The sequence below is a fragment of the Onychostoma macrolepis genome, chromosome 22, assembly GCF_012432095.1.
Source record: "Onychostoma macrolepis isolate SWU-2019 chromosome 22, ASM1243209v1, whole genome shotgun sequence".
NCBI classification, from domain to species: Eukaryota; Metazoa; Chordata; class Actinopteri; order Cypriniformes; family Cyprinidae; genus Onychostoma; species Onychostoma macrolepis.
The window spans coordinates 12,674,168-12,696,068 of NC_081176.1; the positions used below are offsets into that span (position 1 = coordinate 12,674,168).

The 21,901-nt window shown below is 36.6% G+C and overlaps 1 protein-coding gene across 1 annotated transcript; it reads left to right on the top strand.

Moving 5' to 3' along the window:
* Positions 1 to 2,357: 2,357 nt before the first annotated feature.
* Positions 2,358 to 5,140, top strand: LOC131530776 (dentin sialophosphoprotein-like). Its single transcript, XM_058761216.1, has 2 exons — positions 2,358 to 3,952; positions 4,124 to 5,140. The coding sequence occupies exons 1-2, from the start codon at positions 2,712 to 2,714 to the stop codon at positions 4,152 to 4,154; spliced, it is 1,272 nt and encodes a 423-aa protein (XP_058617199.1). The 5' UTR covers positions 2,358 to 2,711; the 3' UTR covers positions 4,155 to 5,140.
* The last annotated feature ends 16,761 nt before the right edge of the window (positions 5,141 to 21,901 follow it).

Below are 21,901 nucleotides of genomic sequence, written 5' to 3' on the forward strand. Positions count from 1 at the left end.
CAGAAGGTTCTCACAATGGTACTGATACAAATCCAGCTCAAGAGGAACCTGTGAAATCAAGGAACAGGAAAAGTCATCAACAGATGAGGAATTCTCAGAAGGTTCTCACAATTGTACTGATATAAATCCAGCTCAAGAGGAACCTGTGAAATCAAGGAACAGGAAAAGTCATCATCAGATGAAGAATTCTCAGAAGGTTCTCACAATTGTACTGATATAAATCCAGCTCAAGAGGAACCTGTGAAATCAACGGAACAAGGAAAGTCATCAACAGATGAGAATTCAGCAGTAAATCCAGCTCAAAAGGAACCTGTGAAATCAACGGAACAGGAAAAGTCATCATCAGATGAGGAATTCTCAGAAGGTTCTCACAATGGTACTGATACAAATCCAGCTCAAGAGGAACCTGTGAAATCAACGGAACAAGGACAGTCATCATCAGATGAGAAATACTCAGAAGGTTCTCACAATAGTAATGATATAAATCCAGCTCAAGATGAACCTGTGAAATCAACGGAAGAAGGAAAGTCATCAACAGATGAGAATTCAGCAATAAATCCAGCTCAAGAGGAACCTGTGAAATCAGCGGAACAAGGAAAGTCATCAACAGATGAGGAATTCTCAGAAGGTTCTCACAATAGTACTGATATAAATCCAGCTCAAGAGGAACCTGTGAAATCAGCGGAACAAGGACAGTCATCATCAGATGAGGAATACTCAGAAGGTTCTCACAATAGTACTGATATGAATCCAGCTCGAGTGGAACCTGTGAAATCAACGGAACAGGAAAAGTCATCATCAGATGAGGAATTCTCAGAAGGTTCTCACAATAGTACTGATATAAATCCAGCTCAAGAGGAACCTGTGCAATCAAGGAACAGGAGAAGTCATCATCAGATGAGGAATTCTCAGAAGGTTCTCACAATAGTACTGATGTAAATCCAGCACAAGAGGAACCTGTGAAATCAGCAGAACAAGGAAAGTCATCATCAGATGAGGAATACTCAGAAGGTTCTCACAATAGTAATGATATAAATCCAGCTCAAGATGAACCTGTGAAATCAACGGAACAGGAAAAGTCATCAACAGATGAGGAATTCTCAGAAGGTTCTCACTATAGTACTGATATAAATCCAGCTCAAGAGGAACCTGTGAAATCAACGGAAGAAGGAAAGTCATCAACAGATGAGAATTCAGCAATAAATCCTGCTCAAAAGGAACCTGTGAAATCAACGGAACAGCAAAAGTCATCATCAGTTGAGGAATTCTCAGAAGCTTCTCACAATGGTACTGATACAAATCCAGCTCAAGAGGAACCTGTGAAATCAGCGGAACAAGGACAGTCATCATCAGATGAGGAATACTCAGAAGGTTCTCACAATAGTACTGATATAAATCCAGATCGAGTGGAACCTGTGAAATCAACGGAACAGGAAAAGTCGTCATCAGATGAGAAATACTCAGAAGGTTCTCAGAAAAGTACTGATATAAATCCAGCTCAAGAGGAACCTGTGAAATCAACGGAACAGGAAAAGTCATCAACAGATGAGGAATTCTCAGAAGGTTCTCACAATTGTACTGATATAAATCCAGCTCAAGAGGAACCTGTGAAATCAACGGAACAGCAAAAGTCATCATCAGATGAGGAATTCTCAGAAGGTTCTCACAATAGTACTGATGTAAATCCAGCTCAAGAGGAACCTGTGAAATCAACGGAACAGGAAAAGTCATCAACAGATGAGGAATTCTCAGCAGGTTCTCACTATAGTACTGATATAAATCCAGCTCAAGAGGAACCTGTGAAATCAACGGAAGAAGGAAAGTCATCAACAGATGAGAATTCAGCAATAAATCCTGCTCAAAAGGAACCTGTGAAATCAACGGAACAGCAAAAGTCATCATCAGTTGAGGAATTCTCAGAAGCTTCTCACAATGGTACTGATACAAATCCAGCTCAAGAGGAACCTGTGAAATCAGCGGAACAAGGACAGTCATCATCAGATGAGGAATACTCAGAAGGTTCTCACAATAGTACTGATATAAATCCAGATCGAGTGGAACCTGTGAAATCAACGGAACAGGAAAAGTCGTCATCAGATGAGAAATACTCAGAAGGTTCTCAGAAAAGTACTGATATAAATCCAGCTCAAAAGGAACCTGTGAAATCAACGGAACAGGAAAAGTCATCATCAGATGAGGAATTCTCAGAAGGTTCTCACAATGGTACTGATACAAATCCAGCTCAAGAGGAACCTGTGAAATCAACGGAACAAGGAAAGTCATCAACAGATGAGGAATTCTCAGAAGGTTCTCACAATAGTACTGATATAAATCCAGCTCGAGTGGAACCTGTGAAATCAACGGAACAGGAAAAGTCATCATCAGATGAGAAATACTCAGAAGGTTCTCAGAAAAGTACTGATATAAATCCAGCTCAAGAGGAACCTGTGAAATCAAGGGAACAGGAAAAGTCATCAACAGATGAGGAATTCTCAGAAGGTTCTCACAATTGTACTGATATAAATCCAGCTCAAGAGGAACCTGTGAAATCAAGGGAACAGGGAAAGTCATCATCAGATGAAGAATTCTCAGAAGGTTCTCCCAATAGTACTGATATAAATCCAGCTCAAGAGGAACCTGTGAAATCAGCGGAACAAGGACAGTCATCATCAGATGAGGAATACTCAGAAGGTTCTCACAATAGTACTGATATGAATCCAGCTCGAGTGGAACCTGTGAAATCAACGGAACAGGAAAAGTCGTCATCAGATGAGAAATACTCAGAAGGTTCTCAGAAAAGTACTGATATAAATCCAGCTCAAGAGGAACCTTTGAAATCAACGGAACAGGAAAAGTCATCATCAGATGAGGAATTCTCAGAAGGTTCTCACAATAGTACTGATATAAATCCAGCTCAAGAGGAACCTGTGCAATCAAGGGAACAGGAGAAGTCATCATCAGATGAGGAATTCTCAGAAGGTTCTCACAATAGTACTGATGTAAATCCAGCTCAAGAGGAACCTGTGAAATCAGCAGAACAAGGAAAGTCATCATCAGATGAGGAATACTCAGAAGGTTCTCACAATAGTAATGATATAAATCCAGCTCAAGATGAACCTGTGAAATCAACGGAACAGGAAAAGTCATCAACAGATGAGGAATTCTCAGAAGGTTCTCACTATAGTACTGATATAAATCCAGCTCAAGAGGAACCTGTGAAATCAACGGAAGAAGGAAAGTCATCAACAGATGATAATTCAGCAATAAATCCTGCTCAAAAGGAACCTGTGAAATCAACGGAACAGCAAAAGTCATCATCAGTTGAGGAATTCTCAGAAGCTTCTCACAATGGTACTGATACAAGTCCAGCTCAAGAGGAACCTGTGAAATCAGCGGAACAAGGACAGTCATCATCAGATGAGGAATACTCAGAAGGTTCTCACAATAGTACTGATATAAATCCAGATCGAGTGGAACCTGTGAAATCAACGGAACAGGAAAAGTCGTCATCAGATGAGAAATACTCAGAAGGTTCTCAGAAAAGTACTGATATAAATCCAGCTCAAGAGGAACCTGTGAAATCAACGGAACAGGAAAAGTCATCAACAGATGAGGAATTCTCAGAAGGTTCTCACAATTGTACTGATATAAATCCAGCTCAAGAGGAACCTGTGAAATCAACGGAACAGCAAAAGTCATCATCAGATGAGGAATTCTCAGAAGGTTCTCAGAAAAGTAATGATATAAATCCAGCTCGAGAGGAACCTGTGAAATCAACGGAACAAGGAAAGTCATCATCAGATGAGGAATTCTCAGAAGGTTCTCACAATAGTACTGATATAAATCCAGCTCAAGAGGAACCTGTGAAATCAACGGAACACGGAAAGTCATCAACAGATGAGAATTCAGCAATAAATCCAGCTCAAAAGGAACCTGTGAAATCAACGGAACAAGGAAAGTATATTACTATTTAAAAATGATTACTAATGCATACAGGTGGAAGAGGGTTAGACCTTCTAATTGAATAATGCAGCATTAACAGAAGCATACATGTACACATGAGTAATGTTGAGTGTTTATTGTTGGTTTTGTATTCATCTGAATGGTATTTTGCATATTTTACAGGTGAAATAGAGGAGGGAGCGCTCCAGTGAGGTGGATTATTAAGAATACAAGTCTATAGTAGACGACCTTCATCATAAGAATGTCAAGATTAAACTCGTCCATAATGAAGCAATTAAAATATTGCTAATCATGACTTCTATATCAAATGACATAAACTGAAAGTATAAAATGAAAATGAAATTATTGTGGGCTTTTCATGTACACTAATTCATATCAGTGATCTACAATAGAGTCATTTTGAAGATCAGTGGTCCTGTCATATTTATATTTCTTTATACCATTGTTTTAGTTTATGTTTATGTATTTTTTAAATTACATTTCTCTGACATTTAATATACAGAATGTGTATTTAAATTTGTTTTTGTAAGTTCTGTGTCTGTCTCTTGAGAAACATGTCTCTGTATATAAGACTCTTTGACTGAAGTAAGAGATATTGATGAATCTGTTCTCTCACACCGGCCCAGACTAATCTTTACTAGTGTTAGAATTTATGAAGCATATTATGTGCTTTCAGTCACTAGTTTAGATTGTCTATCTAATGCTTTTTGTTTAGTGATTTTAATCTTCTCTTGTATTTTATTGTATTGTAGTATGTTAGCATATTGTAACTATACAAATAAAAAACTTGATCATTTTATTTTGTCAGTATAATTGGAGATACAGCAGTAGATGCCAAGATTTTCCAGCTTAAAGTTGTTGAAACTGAAAAAGTCACATCTGCAGTTCTTCAAGCTCACCGTTAGAGGTCAACACACTATCACACTGTGAAGTACAAGCAGCAGTTTCAGCAGGTCACTATAGTGTCCAAACCATAGACTGTGGCTGTATCCGAAATCGCCCCCTTTAAGCCTGGTTTATACTCGACGCGTCCGCAAGTTCGCTTGGGTGCGCGCGCCAAATATGACTTTATCGCGGTGTTAGCAGAAGTTCGCTTTGGGTGAGCGCGACCTCATTTCGCGTGGCGTTGTGCACGACATTTTTTGAGACTCGAGCGAACAGTTCGCGCGGCGCCTCAGTCAACATGAGCAGCTTATACAGGTGCTGGTCATATAATTAGAATATCATCAAAAAGTTGATTTATTTCACTAATTCCATTCAAAAAGTGAAACTTGTATATTATATTCATTCATTACACACAGACTGATATATTTCAAATGTTTATTTCTTTTAATTTTGATGATTAGAGCTTACAGCTCATGAAAGTCAAAAATCAGCATCTCAAAATATTAGAATATTTACATTTGAGTTTCAATAAATGACCATCCCTACAGTATAAATTCCGGGTATCCCTTGTTCTTTGAAACCACAATAATGGAGAAGACTGCTGCCTTGGCAATGATCCAGAAGACGAACATTGATGCCCTCCACAAAGAGGGTAAGTCACAGAGGGTCATTACTGAAAGGTGTGGCTGTTTACAGAGTGCTGTATCAAAGCATATTAAATGCAAAGTTGACTGGGAGGAAGAATTTGGGTAGGAAAAGGTGCACAAGCAACAGGGATGACTGCAAGCTTGAGAATACTGTCAAGCAAAGGTGATTCAAACACTTGTGAGAGCTTCACAAGGAGAGAACTGAAGCTGGAGTCAGTGCATCAAGAGTCACCACGCTCAGACGTCTTCAGGAAAAGGGCTACCAAGCCACTTCTGAACCAGAGAAAACGTCAGAAGTGTCTTACCTGGGCTGTGGAGAAAAAGAAATGGACTGTCGCTCAGTGGTCCAAAGTCCTCTTTTCAGATTAAAGTAAATTTTGCATTTAATTTGGAAATCAAGGTCCCAGAGTCTGGAGGAAGAGTGGAGAGGCACAGAATCCATGTTGCTTGAAGTCCAGTGTGACGTTTCCACAGTCAGTGATGATTTGGGCTGCCATGTCATCTGCTGGTGTTGGTCCACTGTGTTTTCTGAAGTCCACAGTCAACACAGCCATCTACCAGGAAGTTTTAGAGCACTTCATGCTTCCTTCTGCTGACAAGCTTTTTAAAGATGCTGATTTCATTTTCCAGCAGGACTTGGCACCTGCCCACACTACCAAAGGTACCAAAAGCTGGTTCAATGACCATGGTGTTGGTGTGCTTGATTGGCCAGCAAACTCGCCTGATCTGAACCCCATAGAGAATCTATGGGGTATTGTCAAGAGGAAGATGAGAGACACCAGACCCAACAATGCAGATGAGCTGAAGGCCACTGTCAAAGTAACCTGGGCTTCCATACCACCTCAGCAGTGCCATAAACTGATCATCTCCATGCCACGCCGAATTGAGGCAGTAATTCAGGCAAAAGGAGCCCCAACTAAGTATTGAGTGTTGTACATGCTCATACTTTTCAGTTGGCCAAGATTTCTAAAAATCCTTTCTTTGTATTGGTCTTAAGTAATATTCTAATTTTCTGAGATACTGAATTTGGGATTTTCCTTAGTTGTCAGTTATAATCATCAAAATTAAAAGAAAAAAACATTTGAAATATATCAGTCTGTGTGTAATGAATGAATATAACATACAAGTTTCACTTTTTGCATGGAATTAGTGAAATAAATCAACTTTTTGATGATATTCTAATTATATGACCAGCACCTGTATTGTCTTTGTAATTTTTATAATAGTTTTAAAATAATTATTCAAATATATGCCTGTAGCTCTGTAACTATAGCAAAGTATTCTATGCACCACAAAACAATGTGTCTGTAATATATTGCATTCAGAATAAAACAATATTTATCAACATTGCTCTTTTGAACTGTTCTTATATCTTCTCATTTTATATAACATAACAAAGACATCACATGGGTTAATCTATGGTAAAGTACATTTTGCAGTCCCTAACCTTTATAGAAGTGTTACATTTGCAAAACTCTGTAGGGTTTCAACTTATATACATTATAACATTAATCTTGTATTTGAACAGTTACACCTACTTGAGCCTCAACGTGGCAATATTTTTGTCTAACTTGTACTCTAATAATGTGGTCTAATTTGAAATGTTAGAATAAGAAATAAGACATCCTGTAAATTCCAACACTGTCCAATAACCCACATACCGTTAGCTATACTGCAATATGTAGAAATGTGTCTGCATTATGCACAGAAATGAAAGAGTGAACAAAAAGTTTGATGTAAAATTTTATTAAATCAACAAACAATAGTCCATCTTGAATGATCTGACGTAATTCCGGTAAAACTCCTACTTCTCTTCTACTTCCTGCGGATTTAAAGGACGATTTCGTTTGTGCGCCCCCTGTCGTTTCAAAGAATAACTCAACGGCGAACGCGTCAAGTATAAACGCCTAGTCCGTTTGGGGAGGTGCGCGCGCAGTCAGCGGAGGCTCGCGAAGCGAAGCCAGGCGCGAGTATAAACGAGGCTTTACCCTCATTCACTATTCCCTACATTAGTCCACTCATACAGTTCACTTGAAGGAGTGAATGAAAACGAGTGAGTGAATTCGGACACCGAGTGCACCGGAAGGACTGCCGCTTTGCTTGCTGTTTAATAATCATTTGAAACGGGCAGCTCCAGTAGTAAGATTAAAGGATTTATCTTGAACTCTGTCACTGAAATTATGTATAAACCATAGTTAATCAATTTACAATGAATTTGTACCTGTGTTATATTACGCCATGGACGAGCGCTTTTAAAATGAATGGATGATTCAGCTGCGGGCGTCATCTTCTGGCGAGACGCGGGAATTCATTCGGCGCGCAACTCTCACTCTGCGTCCCAATGTTTATACTATCCATCCTAAATAGTATGTGAGATTACAATAAGTGTGTCCCAAACCATAGTATGTTGAAAACAGTATGCCAAAAGTCCCCGGATGGTCTACTATTTCAGGTCGATTTTTGAAGTGTGGACCCGACATCTAATGGCTAAAATTGCCCACAATCCATTGCGCTTTGGCGAAGGATTCGGTCCAGAACTACAAACACGAATAAAACGCGTTAGAAAAACTACAAACGTGGCGGATGCGCGCGATCGACCTTTAGGTAGAGAGATTTACAAAAAGGGGTCTGAGTTACTAATAATCAACATTTAAGCTGGTAAAAAAATATTTATTTATTATTATCCGTGTTATATTTCATCTGCAACAGCCATGTGAACTTTTATAAACATCCATTTGGTCGTTAACTTTTAAATGCATCATTATGCAGAAAATATGAGAGGAGTTCTTGCCATGAAAGAGAACAGACTGGCAGATCAACGAGCTACTTTTTTCTCTCCAATACCGTATGAAATGAAATGTGGAGGATGTTAACAGTGACAAGATGATTGGCAGGCCAGTTTACAGGGACAGCCCAGCTAACACAGTTACGTCACGACGACGTAACTGGACCGGACCATATACGTCGCAGCAACGTACCAAATAACGTTCCTGCGACGTAACTTTGTGATTCCCATATTCGTCGTGGCGACGTCATAGTGGTACGTCGCTGGAACGTGCTGAGAACGTCCTAACGACCAAACTGGCACGTTGTGAGGATGTGACAGTACCGGATTATATTGGTCGCAGCGACGTACCAAGTAGGCTATGTCCTAAGGACTAAAATACCACGTTCATTTTTATTTTTAATATTTACACCTCACCTTTAGTCCGGGTCCTGAGAATGTGTTCCGACCATTACCTTGAAATACATATAGAACTAATAAACTCATCTTTGGTGCAAAAAAGAAACCTTATAAAATCTAACAGTAATTTAATTACAGGGGATTTATAGTAAATACATTCATTACATACATGCAGTGCAGACCAATTCAAGAACATTAAATTCCAATAGAAAATAGACAAAAAGGCAATGCATTCATTCATGAATCAACATTTATTCAGTGCTACTTTCTACAAATACTAAACCAAAACATTTTGAACATTACACCTGTTCTTTAACCATGCAAAGTGTTACCAATCATGAGCACAAAAAACTGACCACATCAATTCATAGATTGCTATGCCATATAATCAACTGGAAATGTTTGTCTCATTAAGGATGTGCATAGTTAAATAATGCTGTTATCAGTTAAAATTATCAATAATTATCAGTACTCTTATTGATACAACTCCCTTAATTTGGTGCAAAAAAATAAAGACATGATAAAAAGATATGAAACAATTCAGTAGATACTTCATTATTACTTCTTTGCAGAAATAAGTTAAATTGTTTCCTGAGTATCCTACATGAGGTACCTGCTACAAATATCTGGTGCTGATGTGCTTTAATACTGCTTCACTATCAGAAGATAAACCTAAACAATATTACAATTACCAAAGAACCATAGTTCTTGAGCTTCTCAGAAGATAAAAGAAATAAAGAAAATAACATTCATAAAGAGTAAAGATATGTAAAATGAACAATATAAAGATTTCTAGCATTACTCCTGTATAATTTGGCCCACCCCAAAAAATATAAAGTTTTTGTTTAGGAAAATGAGCGTGTTGACTTTCTCTGGAGAATCTGTGATCTGTGATTACTGACTGTGGAGAAGACTCTTTCAGACAGTGCTGAGGAGGCAGAGTTAGGTGCTGGACAGCTGTGAGAGACGAGGAAGAGTGTCGTTCTTACCCCAGCAGCAGAAGGCAGGCTCTTCTGGGGGAAGGACAGGAGGGTGACACTTCACTCTTCATCTTTTCATGGAGGGTTGATGCAGTGTTTTGCTGTAGAACAAGGCTCCTCCTCAGCACTTGGTCTTCTTCAGCAAAGAGTTCCTTTAGTGCAGAGTCAGAGACTCCAGATTCCTTGCAAACTGGAATCTTTTAATAAGATTTACCATATTATTGTAGTCAGGTTTATTGTTTTTATTATAACACATGGCAAAGGTATGAGAAAATTATGTTAAAGGTGTTCTTCCTCCTCTTCGCCATGCTGAGCCTGCACTGTCAATATCCTTCTCTGGCAGCTGAAAGGGAGGATATCATTGTGTTAATGTTGCTAATGTATGAACACAACCAGTCAAAAATGGAATCTGGAATCTTTATGGGTTTTTTCGAAAGAAATCTCTTCTGCTCACCAAGGCTATATTAATGTGATCAAATTTACAGTACAAAACATTAATATTGTAATATATATATATATATATATATATATATATATATTTTTTTTTTTTTTTATTTAAAATAACAGTTTTCATACCCTTTTTCTAATATACTTTAAAATGTATGTCATTCCTGTGAGGCAAAGCTGAATTTTTCAGTAGCCTTTACTCCAGTCTTCAGTGTCACATGATCATTCTCATATATTGATTTGCTGTTTAAGAAACATTTCTAATTATTATCAATCAGTGCACTTCCATGCACCTAATCACATCATTGCCTCTCTGACCAAAGTGTGCATGTGCTCGTGACATACATGAATGACGTGACACGCACCTGCAGGGGTGCGTTTTCCAAAAGCATCGATAGCTAACTATGGTCGTTAGTTCCACTGAACTCTATTGCTAACTATGGAACTTGTGACCATAGTTGCTTTTGGGAAACGCACCCCCAAATTAGAAATGATGGGGAAGAAAGCTTTGCATGTCTGGAGAGCCGAATCACTAAACTCTGTCAGCACACCAGTCTCTGCTCCTTACCCTCATCCAGCGCAGGCAAACCCAGCATGGAATACAAACATACAAACGTGTTTTGCATTAGACAAATTAAAACAGTGGCCAGTAACACACCTACTCAGTAACACACCTATTTGTGCTGAGCAGTGAGGTTATGTTATGTGAATAATGGCGGTAAAAAAATAACTACAACTCAAATAATACAAATAATGGAAATTGCATGTAAACGGGAGTGAAGAGCTTTTCTCTTGACATGTAAACATCATAATGTGATCAAGTCCTTACTCTGATTATTGGAAATAATCACATTATTTGTGCACATGTAAACGTAGTCTGTGTTGGAAACAGTTGTGCTACTTAATATTTCTGTGTAAATCGTGATATTTTTCTTCATGATTATTTTATGAATACTAGTTAAAAACATTCCAAAAAAAAAAAAAGTAAAAAAAAAAAATCTAATCTTTTGTAATATAATAAAAGTATTTTCTATCACTTTAATTAAATTTTTTGCATCCTTGCTATTAATGTCTTCCCAAAGAAAAAAAATAAAATCTTAGTCACTCCAACCTTTTGAACCGTAGTGTAGACCAGTGTTTCCCAACCAGTGTGCCGTGACAGGTCAGGTGTGCCATGGAAGATGATCAAAAACTTCCTTCTCTATTATATTTCGTTATTATTATTTTAAATCAGTGCAATTGGTCTTTGTTATCATTAACAACAAGAGAAACTGAGTGCCCATATAGCTACAATAAACTTTATAACCTGCAAACTGATGAAAATGCGATGCTATTAATTTACTGCCTCAGATATTAATTTACTGCCGTTCTAATGATGGAGAAAACACAGATCTCTGTCAATCGCTCATCAAAAACCTTGTTAACTCCATTTGAGTATGATTTTCAGAAACTAAGTGCAAGTGTCTGATTATATAAAGCCAAAATACCAACTCCAATGACACAATGTTTAATTATTGAGAAAAAAAAAAATTCCCCTTTCTGTTTTTTTTTTTTTTTTTTTTCATTTTTATAATATTTAGTGGTGTGCCGTGGGATTTTTTACAGGTCAAAACTGTGCAGCGGCAGAAATAATTTTGGGAAACACTGGTGTAGACAAAAATATTGGGCAGCACAACTGTTTTCAACATTGAAAATAATCATAAATGTTTCTTAGGCAGCAAATCAGCATATTAGAATGATTTATGAAGGATCATGTGACACTGAAGACTGGAGTAATTTGATCACAGAAATAAATTATATTTTAAAATATATTTCAATCTTTTGACCAGCTGTGTACATTGCTACATTTAAATGAAAACACAACTTGTAATAAACAATACACACATTCTCAAAGAACTTACATTGTGATGATTACTTCTTTCCCTCGCTGCGGTCTTCTTCAGTCGTTCCCAGACTTCCTTATTTTTCATCTTTCCCTTGAATATACACAAAAATAAACATAAAAATAATCAAATAATTTTAAAGACAATTTGGATAAGTCACCCGAGATGGTGATGGTGGCCACAAACTGTGAATCTTCCTTTTGAAATCTTAAGTGGTTCTCCAGTTCTCCAGCAGGAAAGGCAAATTCTGGGGCCGTTTTCACAGAGAATTTTATCTTACTACTAGGTGTCCCAGCTAAGAGATTTAGCTTAAAACCTATTAACAAAACTCTTAAGGGTCTACTTGTAAGTATTAAAGATATTTGTGTTTCTGGTGTAGGACCAAACTTTATTTATCAAAATTTAATGCTGTATATTGAGCAGTGGATGATGTTAAATCCATATACGAGATACCAGGGCTCGAAATTAACTTTTTTACTTGCAGGGGTTAAAGCAAAAAAAAATCTTTTGACTGAAAATTTTTCCTCGGCCAAACCCCGATCCACAGCCATACCTGTCACACACCCAGTTTAAGAGCCGTGTTTTTCTTCTTGTAATTAGGAGCGCTTGTCCTCCTAATTTAAAAAATTTAGGAGCACCTTCTAATCAATAAAAAATTCTGATCAAAAATTAGCCTTCTTAATACGAGGTGACATTTGACAGTGATTTACAGGGGCATTTTCTTTTTACTTTTGTAAATGCATTTTTCTAATTTTATTAAATGTATGCAGTGTTTCCTCTAGGATTTATTCCAGTTGTGGTGGCAGGACTATTTCCCATGGACCACACCCCCTCCCCACCCAACAATCACCTGCACTCAGAATCAAATTTATTTGACTAAAAAAAGAAGTATGTCTTTGAATAATTTAGTAAATAATAATATAAGAACAAATAAATTAATGACAATCAATAGCACAAACAAAAACAATAACAAGATACAAATTAAATTATCAGTACTTAATATTTTTCAGTTAGGTCTAACTATAATCTATTCAACTGTAAAATAACACTGGATATTCTTCACTGTATAATGAAAGACAGCAGCAGGTTTATTTAGGCTGCTGTCTCTTTAAGACCTCATGCATGGATCTAATATGTTACACATGGCTCTATGCTTACTTTTCTTTTTAGGAGCTTTGTCCTCCTGATTTAATTAGGAGCAGCTTCTGATCAATAATAAAAAATTCCGATAAAAAATTAGCCTTCCTAATTCGAGGTGACATTTGACTCAAAGTGATTTACAGGGCATTTTCTTTTTTGCAATGGCATCATTTTCATCTGTCAAATTAAAAAAATTATGTTTCTAAGCTTTTTAAAATTTCTATTAAAAAAAAAAAAAAAAAAATATATATATATATATATATATATATTAATAAGAAGTAGAATAAGACAAATAAGTTACCAATTATATGAAATTAGTATTAATAAGAAATTAATTTGTACTACAGAGGTGGCACAGAAGAACACAAAAGTGGCTTGTAGGTACATTTTCAGACGTTTAATGATGCTCAGAGGTGGCATGAGTGCAATTCAATTCATAAATTCATGTGGAGATTAATGTTTTAAATATACAATTTTGAATGCCGACCTATTAAATGGTTTAAATAACTGAAATTATACAGTAGCCCCTGTGTTTGCTTTTAGAGATGCGCAGCAACTCAGCTGTTACTTTATTTAGAACTATTTTCATTGATGATATAGAGCAAAAATGCAGTACTTATTTATTGATCTGTTGTATTAAATCAATATCACATTTGCAAACTCCCTTAATTATTATTAAAAGCTGTCACTCTCCTTATCGCGATCTGTGCACAGATGAGGGCGCGCGAGTGAGTTCTCAAGACTCAAAAGCAGGTGCAAATGTGATACATTCCTGCGGGAATGAGTAGAATGATTATTACCGGTAATAGCCGCAATCCCGCGCCGAAATTCAAGTTCTGCTCTGTTCTCTGATAATAACCCGACTGTGAATGATGCGAGCGGTATTAGGCTACTATGTTGTCAGTGAAGCTGCAGCCGTAGCGGGGATGATTTTTGGTGTGCCGGCAGAACAACAACAACAATGCGCTACATGTATCTTTTCCCCTCATTTATCCCTAATAACTAATGGAGTGAACACGGAGCAGTTTTTCCGTGAGCGGGAACACAAAACCCGGAGTGGATCCACAGCGGAGTGAATACAGAACGCTTAGAGCGGAGAGAGGAACGTCCTATCACAATAAAGGCAAAAATGCCAAAATAAATATTTTAAAAAAAAGAAAGTTTTACATTCAGCTCTGCCAATTGCGCAGAACGGCTGGCAGTTAGGGGTGTGCAATATTGACACAAAAAATTATATCTCGATATTTTCTAGGATTTTATCGATAACGAGAATTAGACAATATTTTGCTTACGTTATTGTGCTGATCTTGTGTTATTGTGCTGGTAGTCTTAAGGACTACCGTGAACAGCTGATTTTGATATTCTTCATATTCTGTGTGGTGGTCAGTTCACAGCAGTGATATTAATGAATCTTTTCCAATATGTTTAAATAGATTTTTACCTTTTATGGTCATTTTCACAATTAAGCCATTTTTTCGAAAAGTGTGCAGTCAAATTCTTACATTTAATCAGTCAGTTAGAATAATAAGACATTTGGGCTGTTATCAAGCAAATGAAACCAGTATCAACAAAATTCATCTTTGAATTTGAATTTCTGAAGTGGCATTTAAATGCACTTACACCCTGCTTAATGCAGGACACGAATGCATTTAACCTGCAGTTAATACTGTAAACATAAAACGTTGAATACTGATATTTGAAATTATTTTTAATAAATTAAAAGATACTTTAAATGTGAAATTACAATCGCCAGTAGGTGGCATCAAGTCACTGTTAATAAGTGAGTCACTGCGATTGAACCGAATCATTTAAACGATTGATTCATTCAGGAACGCATGTTGCTCAGAGACCCAAAACAGTGCTGTGGCTTTGTTTGGAATTATTTCTGATGTCGAAATGGAGCAAAAACAGGAAATATGGCATCTAAAACGTAAGTCTCTTAATATTAACTTCTTGTTTATTGACCTGTTGTATAAAATCAATATCACATTTGTAATCATGCTGATTTTTGGAGGAAAAAACGGCACTGTTCGTGTGATATTAACTATATGAAATTATATAAAGCCCCCATATCTTGAATTTTGTTAGGATTTTAATAGGTTGAATCATGCAGTGAAAACGCACTGTAAATGCGCACTAGTCTAACCTACTAGACTTCATCACGTCATTTCTGCTTGCACTCTCTGCATATCTATGCAAATATTATTTTCCATATTTATTTGTATAGCGCTTTTCACAATACATATAGTTTCACTGCAGTTTTACATTACATGCATGTATATTACAACGCTATATGAATGCTAATAAACTAATCACTACATGCCATTATTACTGATTTTATTCGTTTTAAAGTGTGTGCTTAGTTTGGTTAAGTTTGTTGCTGTGGAACAGTGCGAGAAAGAATTTGAATGCTCTATCAGCCACCATGTTGTCACAAATAAGATGAATGCATTTCAGTGCTGGCTACCGTGTTTTGCACACACCTTTATTAGTTTTTTTAAAAGATAAAAAGTATAGCTTTAATAAAAAAGTATAGATTAATAAATGCACACACACTAAATACAGTATATATGTGGGTATAAATGTTTTTATGCACATTTACTGTAAACACGTACACATACAGTAGTACTGGTCAAAAGTGTGGGCACTATTACTATTTTTAATGTTTTTCTGAATCAGAATGAGCTTTATTGCCAGGTATGTTTACACATACGAGGAATTTGTTTTTTTGTGACAGAAGCTTCCACAGTGCAACAGAATGACAGCGACAGAACAAACACAGATAATAAAAAGAAGAATTAAACAATAGAACAAGTAAATAAGGAATTACAATATACAAATTGACAATTGCATGTACAGGTATATAACAATAGACAGTTATATGTACAGGTATATTATGTGCAATTGAAATGTAGACTAAGTATGTGTGTTAGATAAATAAGTGTATAAATAGTGTGTGTTCCACAATTATTGTCAGGTGTTCATGAGATGGATTGCCTGAGGGAAGAAACTGTTCCTGTGCTGGCCGTTCTGGTGCTCAGAGCTCTGTAGCGTCGACCAGACGAGAAAAACAAAACAAAACACTTTTCGAAAGAAGTCTCAAATGCTCATCAAGCCTGCATTTAATTGATCAAAAATACAGACAAAAAGAGTCATATTTTGAAATATTACAATTTAAAATAATGGTTTTCTATTTTAATGCGCTTTAAAATATCATTTATTTCTGTGATCAAATCTGAATTTACAGCATAATTACTCCAGTTATCAGTGTCACATGATCCTCCAGAAATCATTCTAATATGCTTATTATCAGTGTTGGAAACAATTGTGCTGCTTAATATTTTTTATAACCTGTGATAATTTTAGGATTCTTTGAAGAATAAAAGAACAGCATTTATTTAAAATATAAATATTTTGTAACAACATGCTACTACTGTTCAAAAGTGTGGGGTCAGTATTTTTTATTTATTTTTTGAAAGAATATTAATACATGTATTCAGCAAGGATTTTAAATTGATTAAAAAAGTGATAGTAAGGATATACTGTTAGGAAAGATTTCTATATTTTGAAAATCCCTGCCAGGATTCAATCAGTCAATTCTGTATAAAGGGTTCCAGAAAAATATTAAGCAGCACAATTTTTTCCAACACTGACAATAACCAAATATCAAATCTGCACATAAGAATGATCTCTGAAGGATCATGTGACAAGACGAGTAAAGGCTGATGAAAATTCAGCTTTGCATCACAGAAATAAATATAAAGAATATTAAAACAAAACCATTATTTTAAAATGTAATAATATTTCACAATATTACTGTTTTTGTCTGTATTTTTTATCAAATAAAATGGAGGCTTGATGAGCATAAGAAACGTCTTTTAAAAACATTAAAAATAGTAATGTGTCTAATAGTAATAAATCTAATACTAATAGTAATGTATAGTGTGAATTTTGACCAGTACTGCATATAAACAAAAGACATCCTCTCACTTTCAACTGTTTCCACCAAATTTATTAATATGTGATCAATATCAAAAGAAGTAGTCAGTATCTGGCCTGGCCATGAGCAGCTTTAAGTACAACATTGCATTTCATCCTCAAGTTCTCAAACACATCTGGGTGTTCATATAGTCACATGTGGTTTGGCACTGTCCTGTCTCCCTGTAGCACTCAGTGACATTACAGATGATGGCTTTCCTAAAGACAAAAGTAGAAAAACAATTATTTAATTTAATGCACAATATTTAAAAATAATTATATTATTGTTTCATACATCAGGACATGTTGGAATTAACATTAGACAAGCTTAATAAGTTATGACATTTTTTTTTTACCGTTACCTTTTGTAAACTACTGCAGTTAACTGTTACACTATACAACATTCAAGTTTACAGTATACATTTCTATAATGTGTTACGCACTGCATTTATCTGCTGACAAGATAGCTGAAGCCCTCATAATGCTTGCAATAAAATGGAAATAAAAGCTTGGCCTTTTTCACTAAAAAAGAATCAAAACGCTAGGCGCATATGTAAACAATGATGGAAACACAATGCTGCATCATACTTAAAGAGTTAACGTAAAGAAATACAAATAATCAAATGGGGGACAATATTACCTTACCTGAATGGAAATGTTCGCTGTATATCCTAGAGCTGCTAGTTGCTATTCTGCTTCTCGCTTCACTGCTGCAATCCAGGCGCGTTTCTCGGAAATCTAATCCTTTAATTTCCTATTATTTATAAATGAATGATAGTTCCAGCACCGAGGGAGCACCCAACCACTGAGCAACAAGGATCTCAATTTTAATTTTAACAATTTAAACAGCAGGATTAAATAAATTATCGCAATCCTACTGTGTATCAAGCGCCTGCCGCCATTGTTTTGAATGCACTCGAACACTAACCGGAAACGTCCGAGGGCCAAAGACGTCACTTCCTTAAACAGCCGAATAGCCGTTGAAATGGTCTATATAGACCTTTTTCCTGAATAACCGATGGGCGGCGCCATGATGGATTCTTTAAAACGGGGTAAAAAAAAAAAGATAGACTGATTTGAAACTTTTTCAACTACATATAAAAATGTGCGGAGGGTTGCTGTGCTGTTGTTGGCTGCCACAGTAACGGCAGTAAGCTAAGCAATTCCTTTAAAGTACTTGTTTTGCGTATCAGAAAATCTGTCTTGTCAGGCACTGTATATAGCTTGCAGTGCTTAAGTTAAAATACTGAGTGTGAAATAATAATATATGTTAAAATAATGTTTGCTCTTATCATTCTGTGTACAAAATCCCATGAACTTCACCCCGATCGGGAGCTGTATGTGCACTCATCTGTTTTCAATGCTGCTAACCTCGCATCACTTCATGTCATCTTCCCACTCATTGAACTATGACTGGTCTTTACTGCAAAAAGACGGTCATTGCGACAATGTAAAGTGATGAAACAATGGCGCCACATGATTTTTTAAAATGGCTTTCGGTTTCACATTATATTATCGGCTGTGAAAATATGTCAATGTGACTAGAAACCGGAAATGTAAAGTACCGTTCTAATCTGGGGAGACTTCCGCGTTCAGAAAAAGGACTTGGTCGGTGTCGTGTCATAGCTGTGTGGGCGGAGTCAGCGTGGGGGAAGACGAACGTTTCCCCCTCATTGGAAAAGCATGGTGTTGACCCAGAATGGTGTACATAAAATCATTTATGCCGCTCGACAGAGCACGATACGTCGAAAAACTGAGCTGTATTGTGTCGGACTGTCTGTACGGTATCTGTGACTGGACAAACGACCCAACGAAATGGCCAGAGCTGTCGTTTCCCGACACTTTCTGTTACCTGATTGAGTCTCCAGGCAAGAGACAGCTTACTACAAGCCTATACGTGACGCTTGTGAAAGTAAACATTAGTCGTTTTGTTTTGCTTAATCTTAATAAAGTGATAAAGAGAGTAAAAGCCAGTCATACGTTTTTATTTATATATTAAAAATAATTTTAACATTGACAAAACAGGTAACATTAAAGGTCTACTGAAGTGCCTTGAAATGCACAGCATTATGTGGTGTGTGCTAAACATACAGCCTAATCATTTTCACAAATACACGCCGTAAAATAAAAAGATATAAAATAACATGAAAATATCCCTTACGAAAATGAACCGTGGTTACAACCAAAAAAACACGGTTATTATAGGTAAACCATGGTAAAAACAAATGAGTTTTGCTACACTAACCATAGTTTAACCATGGTATTTGTAGTAAAACTGTAGCTACAACTGGTAATAAAAACGCCCAAAAAACACGGTTAGCCTACTATAGCCTACATTTACTATAGTAATACCATTGTTCATTTTCGTAAGGGATTGTATATAATAATATGAAATAAATGTTTTAATATGACATTTACATCACAAAATATCAGGGAGTGACATTTATTTGATGTGAAGGAAGGTTGCTGTAAGCCCCATCAGAACTGGACGGGACTAATGACAGGTCATTGAAGATGTGTAGTCTATCTGGAGTGCATATAAATATGAATATTAAGCTTGATATGTTTCATACGATGTATATCCATAATAACTGCTGTCGGAGTTCTGATGTTGTGTGCTGCCTGCTCAGATGTGCTACCTCCGTCTGTTTATTCGGCAGTATATAAATCTTCAGATCGGGTTTTTATTTGTATTTTTTACTTATTAGAGGTACAGAACGCCACACAGCAACTTTTCAGCATTGCACCAAGCAAAAATCAATCGAAATCATAACAAAAAGTAAAGATCAAGTGTCTTACAAGAGCTGTGTCCGAAACCGCTCCCTATCCACTATATAGTGCACTATATTGGGTGTCAGCCATTTTGTAGTGCTGTCCGAATTCTGAGTGAACGACTTCATTCCCTACATTTGTCCACTACTTTTTACCCACAATGCATTCTGATTTCGAGTGTACAACCGATGTACACTAGCTGAAGCACTATTTCACCACAATCCAATGCGGAGAACCGACGAGCTGTTAGAGCGAGCGGGAGCGAGCGAGTTTGAACGAGAGATGCTGTTTAATTTACAAAAATGATGAATTTGGTGGATTTTTAAAAATGTTCGTTGGTAGTGTATTCATTCTGATGTCAAATTAACGGTCGCCTGAGGACGCTCTACGGTCATCTTATTTGAGTGCAAAAACGCTGGTCGGGAGAGTTTCAAGATACTACAAACAATAAATACATACAATTATTAATATGTGCTAATGTGAGTTTATTTTTGTTGACAATATTTTAATAGTACTTAATGATTACCATATACAGAACAAATGAATATAGGCCTATACCATCAATGAAACCACAAAGCTGATTACATAGTCATTTTAAGTGTTATTGCTATTAATATTATTTTCTAAAATGAGGTTCATGAAATATAAAAGTACATCTAAGATGTTTTTGCAACAGCCAAGCCTCACGCGCAGTGTGCAGGTCACGGTCCGAATCCGTTCACTTCATTTTGTTCACTCCTTTCTAATATAGTGCACTCAACTGCCTTACACTATATAGGGATTAGTGAATGAGTGAACGAGTGAGCGATTTCGGACACAGCTAAGGTCTCCCTACATTAAAGGGGTGGTTTATTGCAATTTCACTTTTTTAACGTTAGTTAGTGTGTAATGTTGCTGTTTGAGCATAAACAATATCTGCAAAGTTGTAGCGCTGAAAGTTCAATGCAAACAGAGATATCGTCTTTTAAAATTCTGGAAGTTTAATGCCTACAAAAACGGCTGGTAAGGGACTACAACGAACTACTTCCCGGGTCTGATAAGTCACTGACCCAGATAAACCCCGCCCTCGGGAACATGTAAGGAAGGGGGCGAGGCCATGCTGCGCTGCTTTAGAGAAGAGGAAGAGAAAACTAGGGGTCATGTAAGAATCTATTCATATATGAATCGCGATTCTGTCTTCTAATGATTCTAATGGATTCACAAGTTTCAAAATCAATGTTCTAAAACAGCCGTTCTTAATACTGTTCCTCGCGTCGCCCTGCTCTGCATCTCTCTCTCTCTCTCTCTCTCTCTCAATTCAATTCAATTCAATTCAATTCAATTCAATTCAATTCAATATGTGCTTTATTGGCATGACAATTGTTACAATGTATTGCCAAAGCGTAGTGTCTACATTGAATCTAGAACAGATATATATGCGACAAAAACTTGCATGTAGATACATTTAAAAAGTAGAACATATCAACATTTTAGAATTCCATGAACAATTTAAAATTCAATGTTGTGAGTGTGTGTGTGTGTGTGTGTGTGTGTGTGTTTGTGGACGCATCACTCATTTGGTAACTCCTCCCTCTTTTTGTGACAGGTATCAATGTATCTTGCTGCTAGTAGGATACAATCTTGTTTTTCCCCTAATAAATATTGAAGTTGTGTTTTTTTGTTTAACATTTTGAAGTCAAATTTGGGATAAAATTTCTTTCTAATGTCTTGATAGTTAGGGCAGCCGGTGAGGAAGTGTTGCTCTGTCTCCACTACCCCATGATTACAGTATGGGCAGATGCGGCTCTCTTTGGGCAGCCAGTGCTGTCGATATCTCCCCGTCTCTATAGTGAGAGTATGGTTGCTCAGTCTGTACCTCGTCATTTGTCTTCTTAGTTTACAGTCTTTCACTGTACTCAGATATTCTGCAGTGGTGTACTCTCTGTTTAGGGCCAAATAACATTCAAGTTTACTTTGTTTTTCTGTTGTTTCTTTCCAATAGGTTAGATAATTTTCTTTTTGTGTTTTAATAATTTGGTTGGG

Excerpts from the sequence above, each read along its gene's own strand:
- LOC131530776 (XM_058761216.1), top strand. The coding sequence starts at position 2,712 with ATGAATCCAGCTCGAGTGGAACCTGTGAAATCAACGGAACAGGAAAAG. Across the intron at positions 3,953-4,123 it reads CCTGTGAAATCAACGGAACA|AGGTGAAATAGAGGAGGGAG; the intron begins AGGAAAGTATAT and ends TGCATATTTTAC.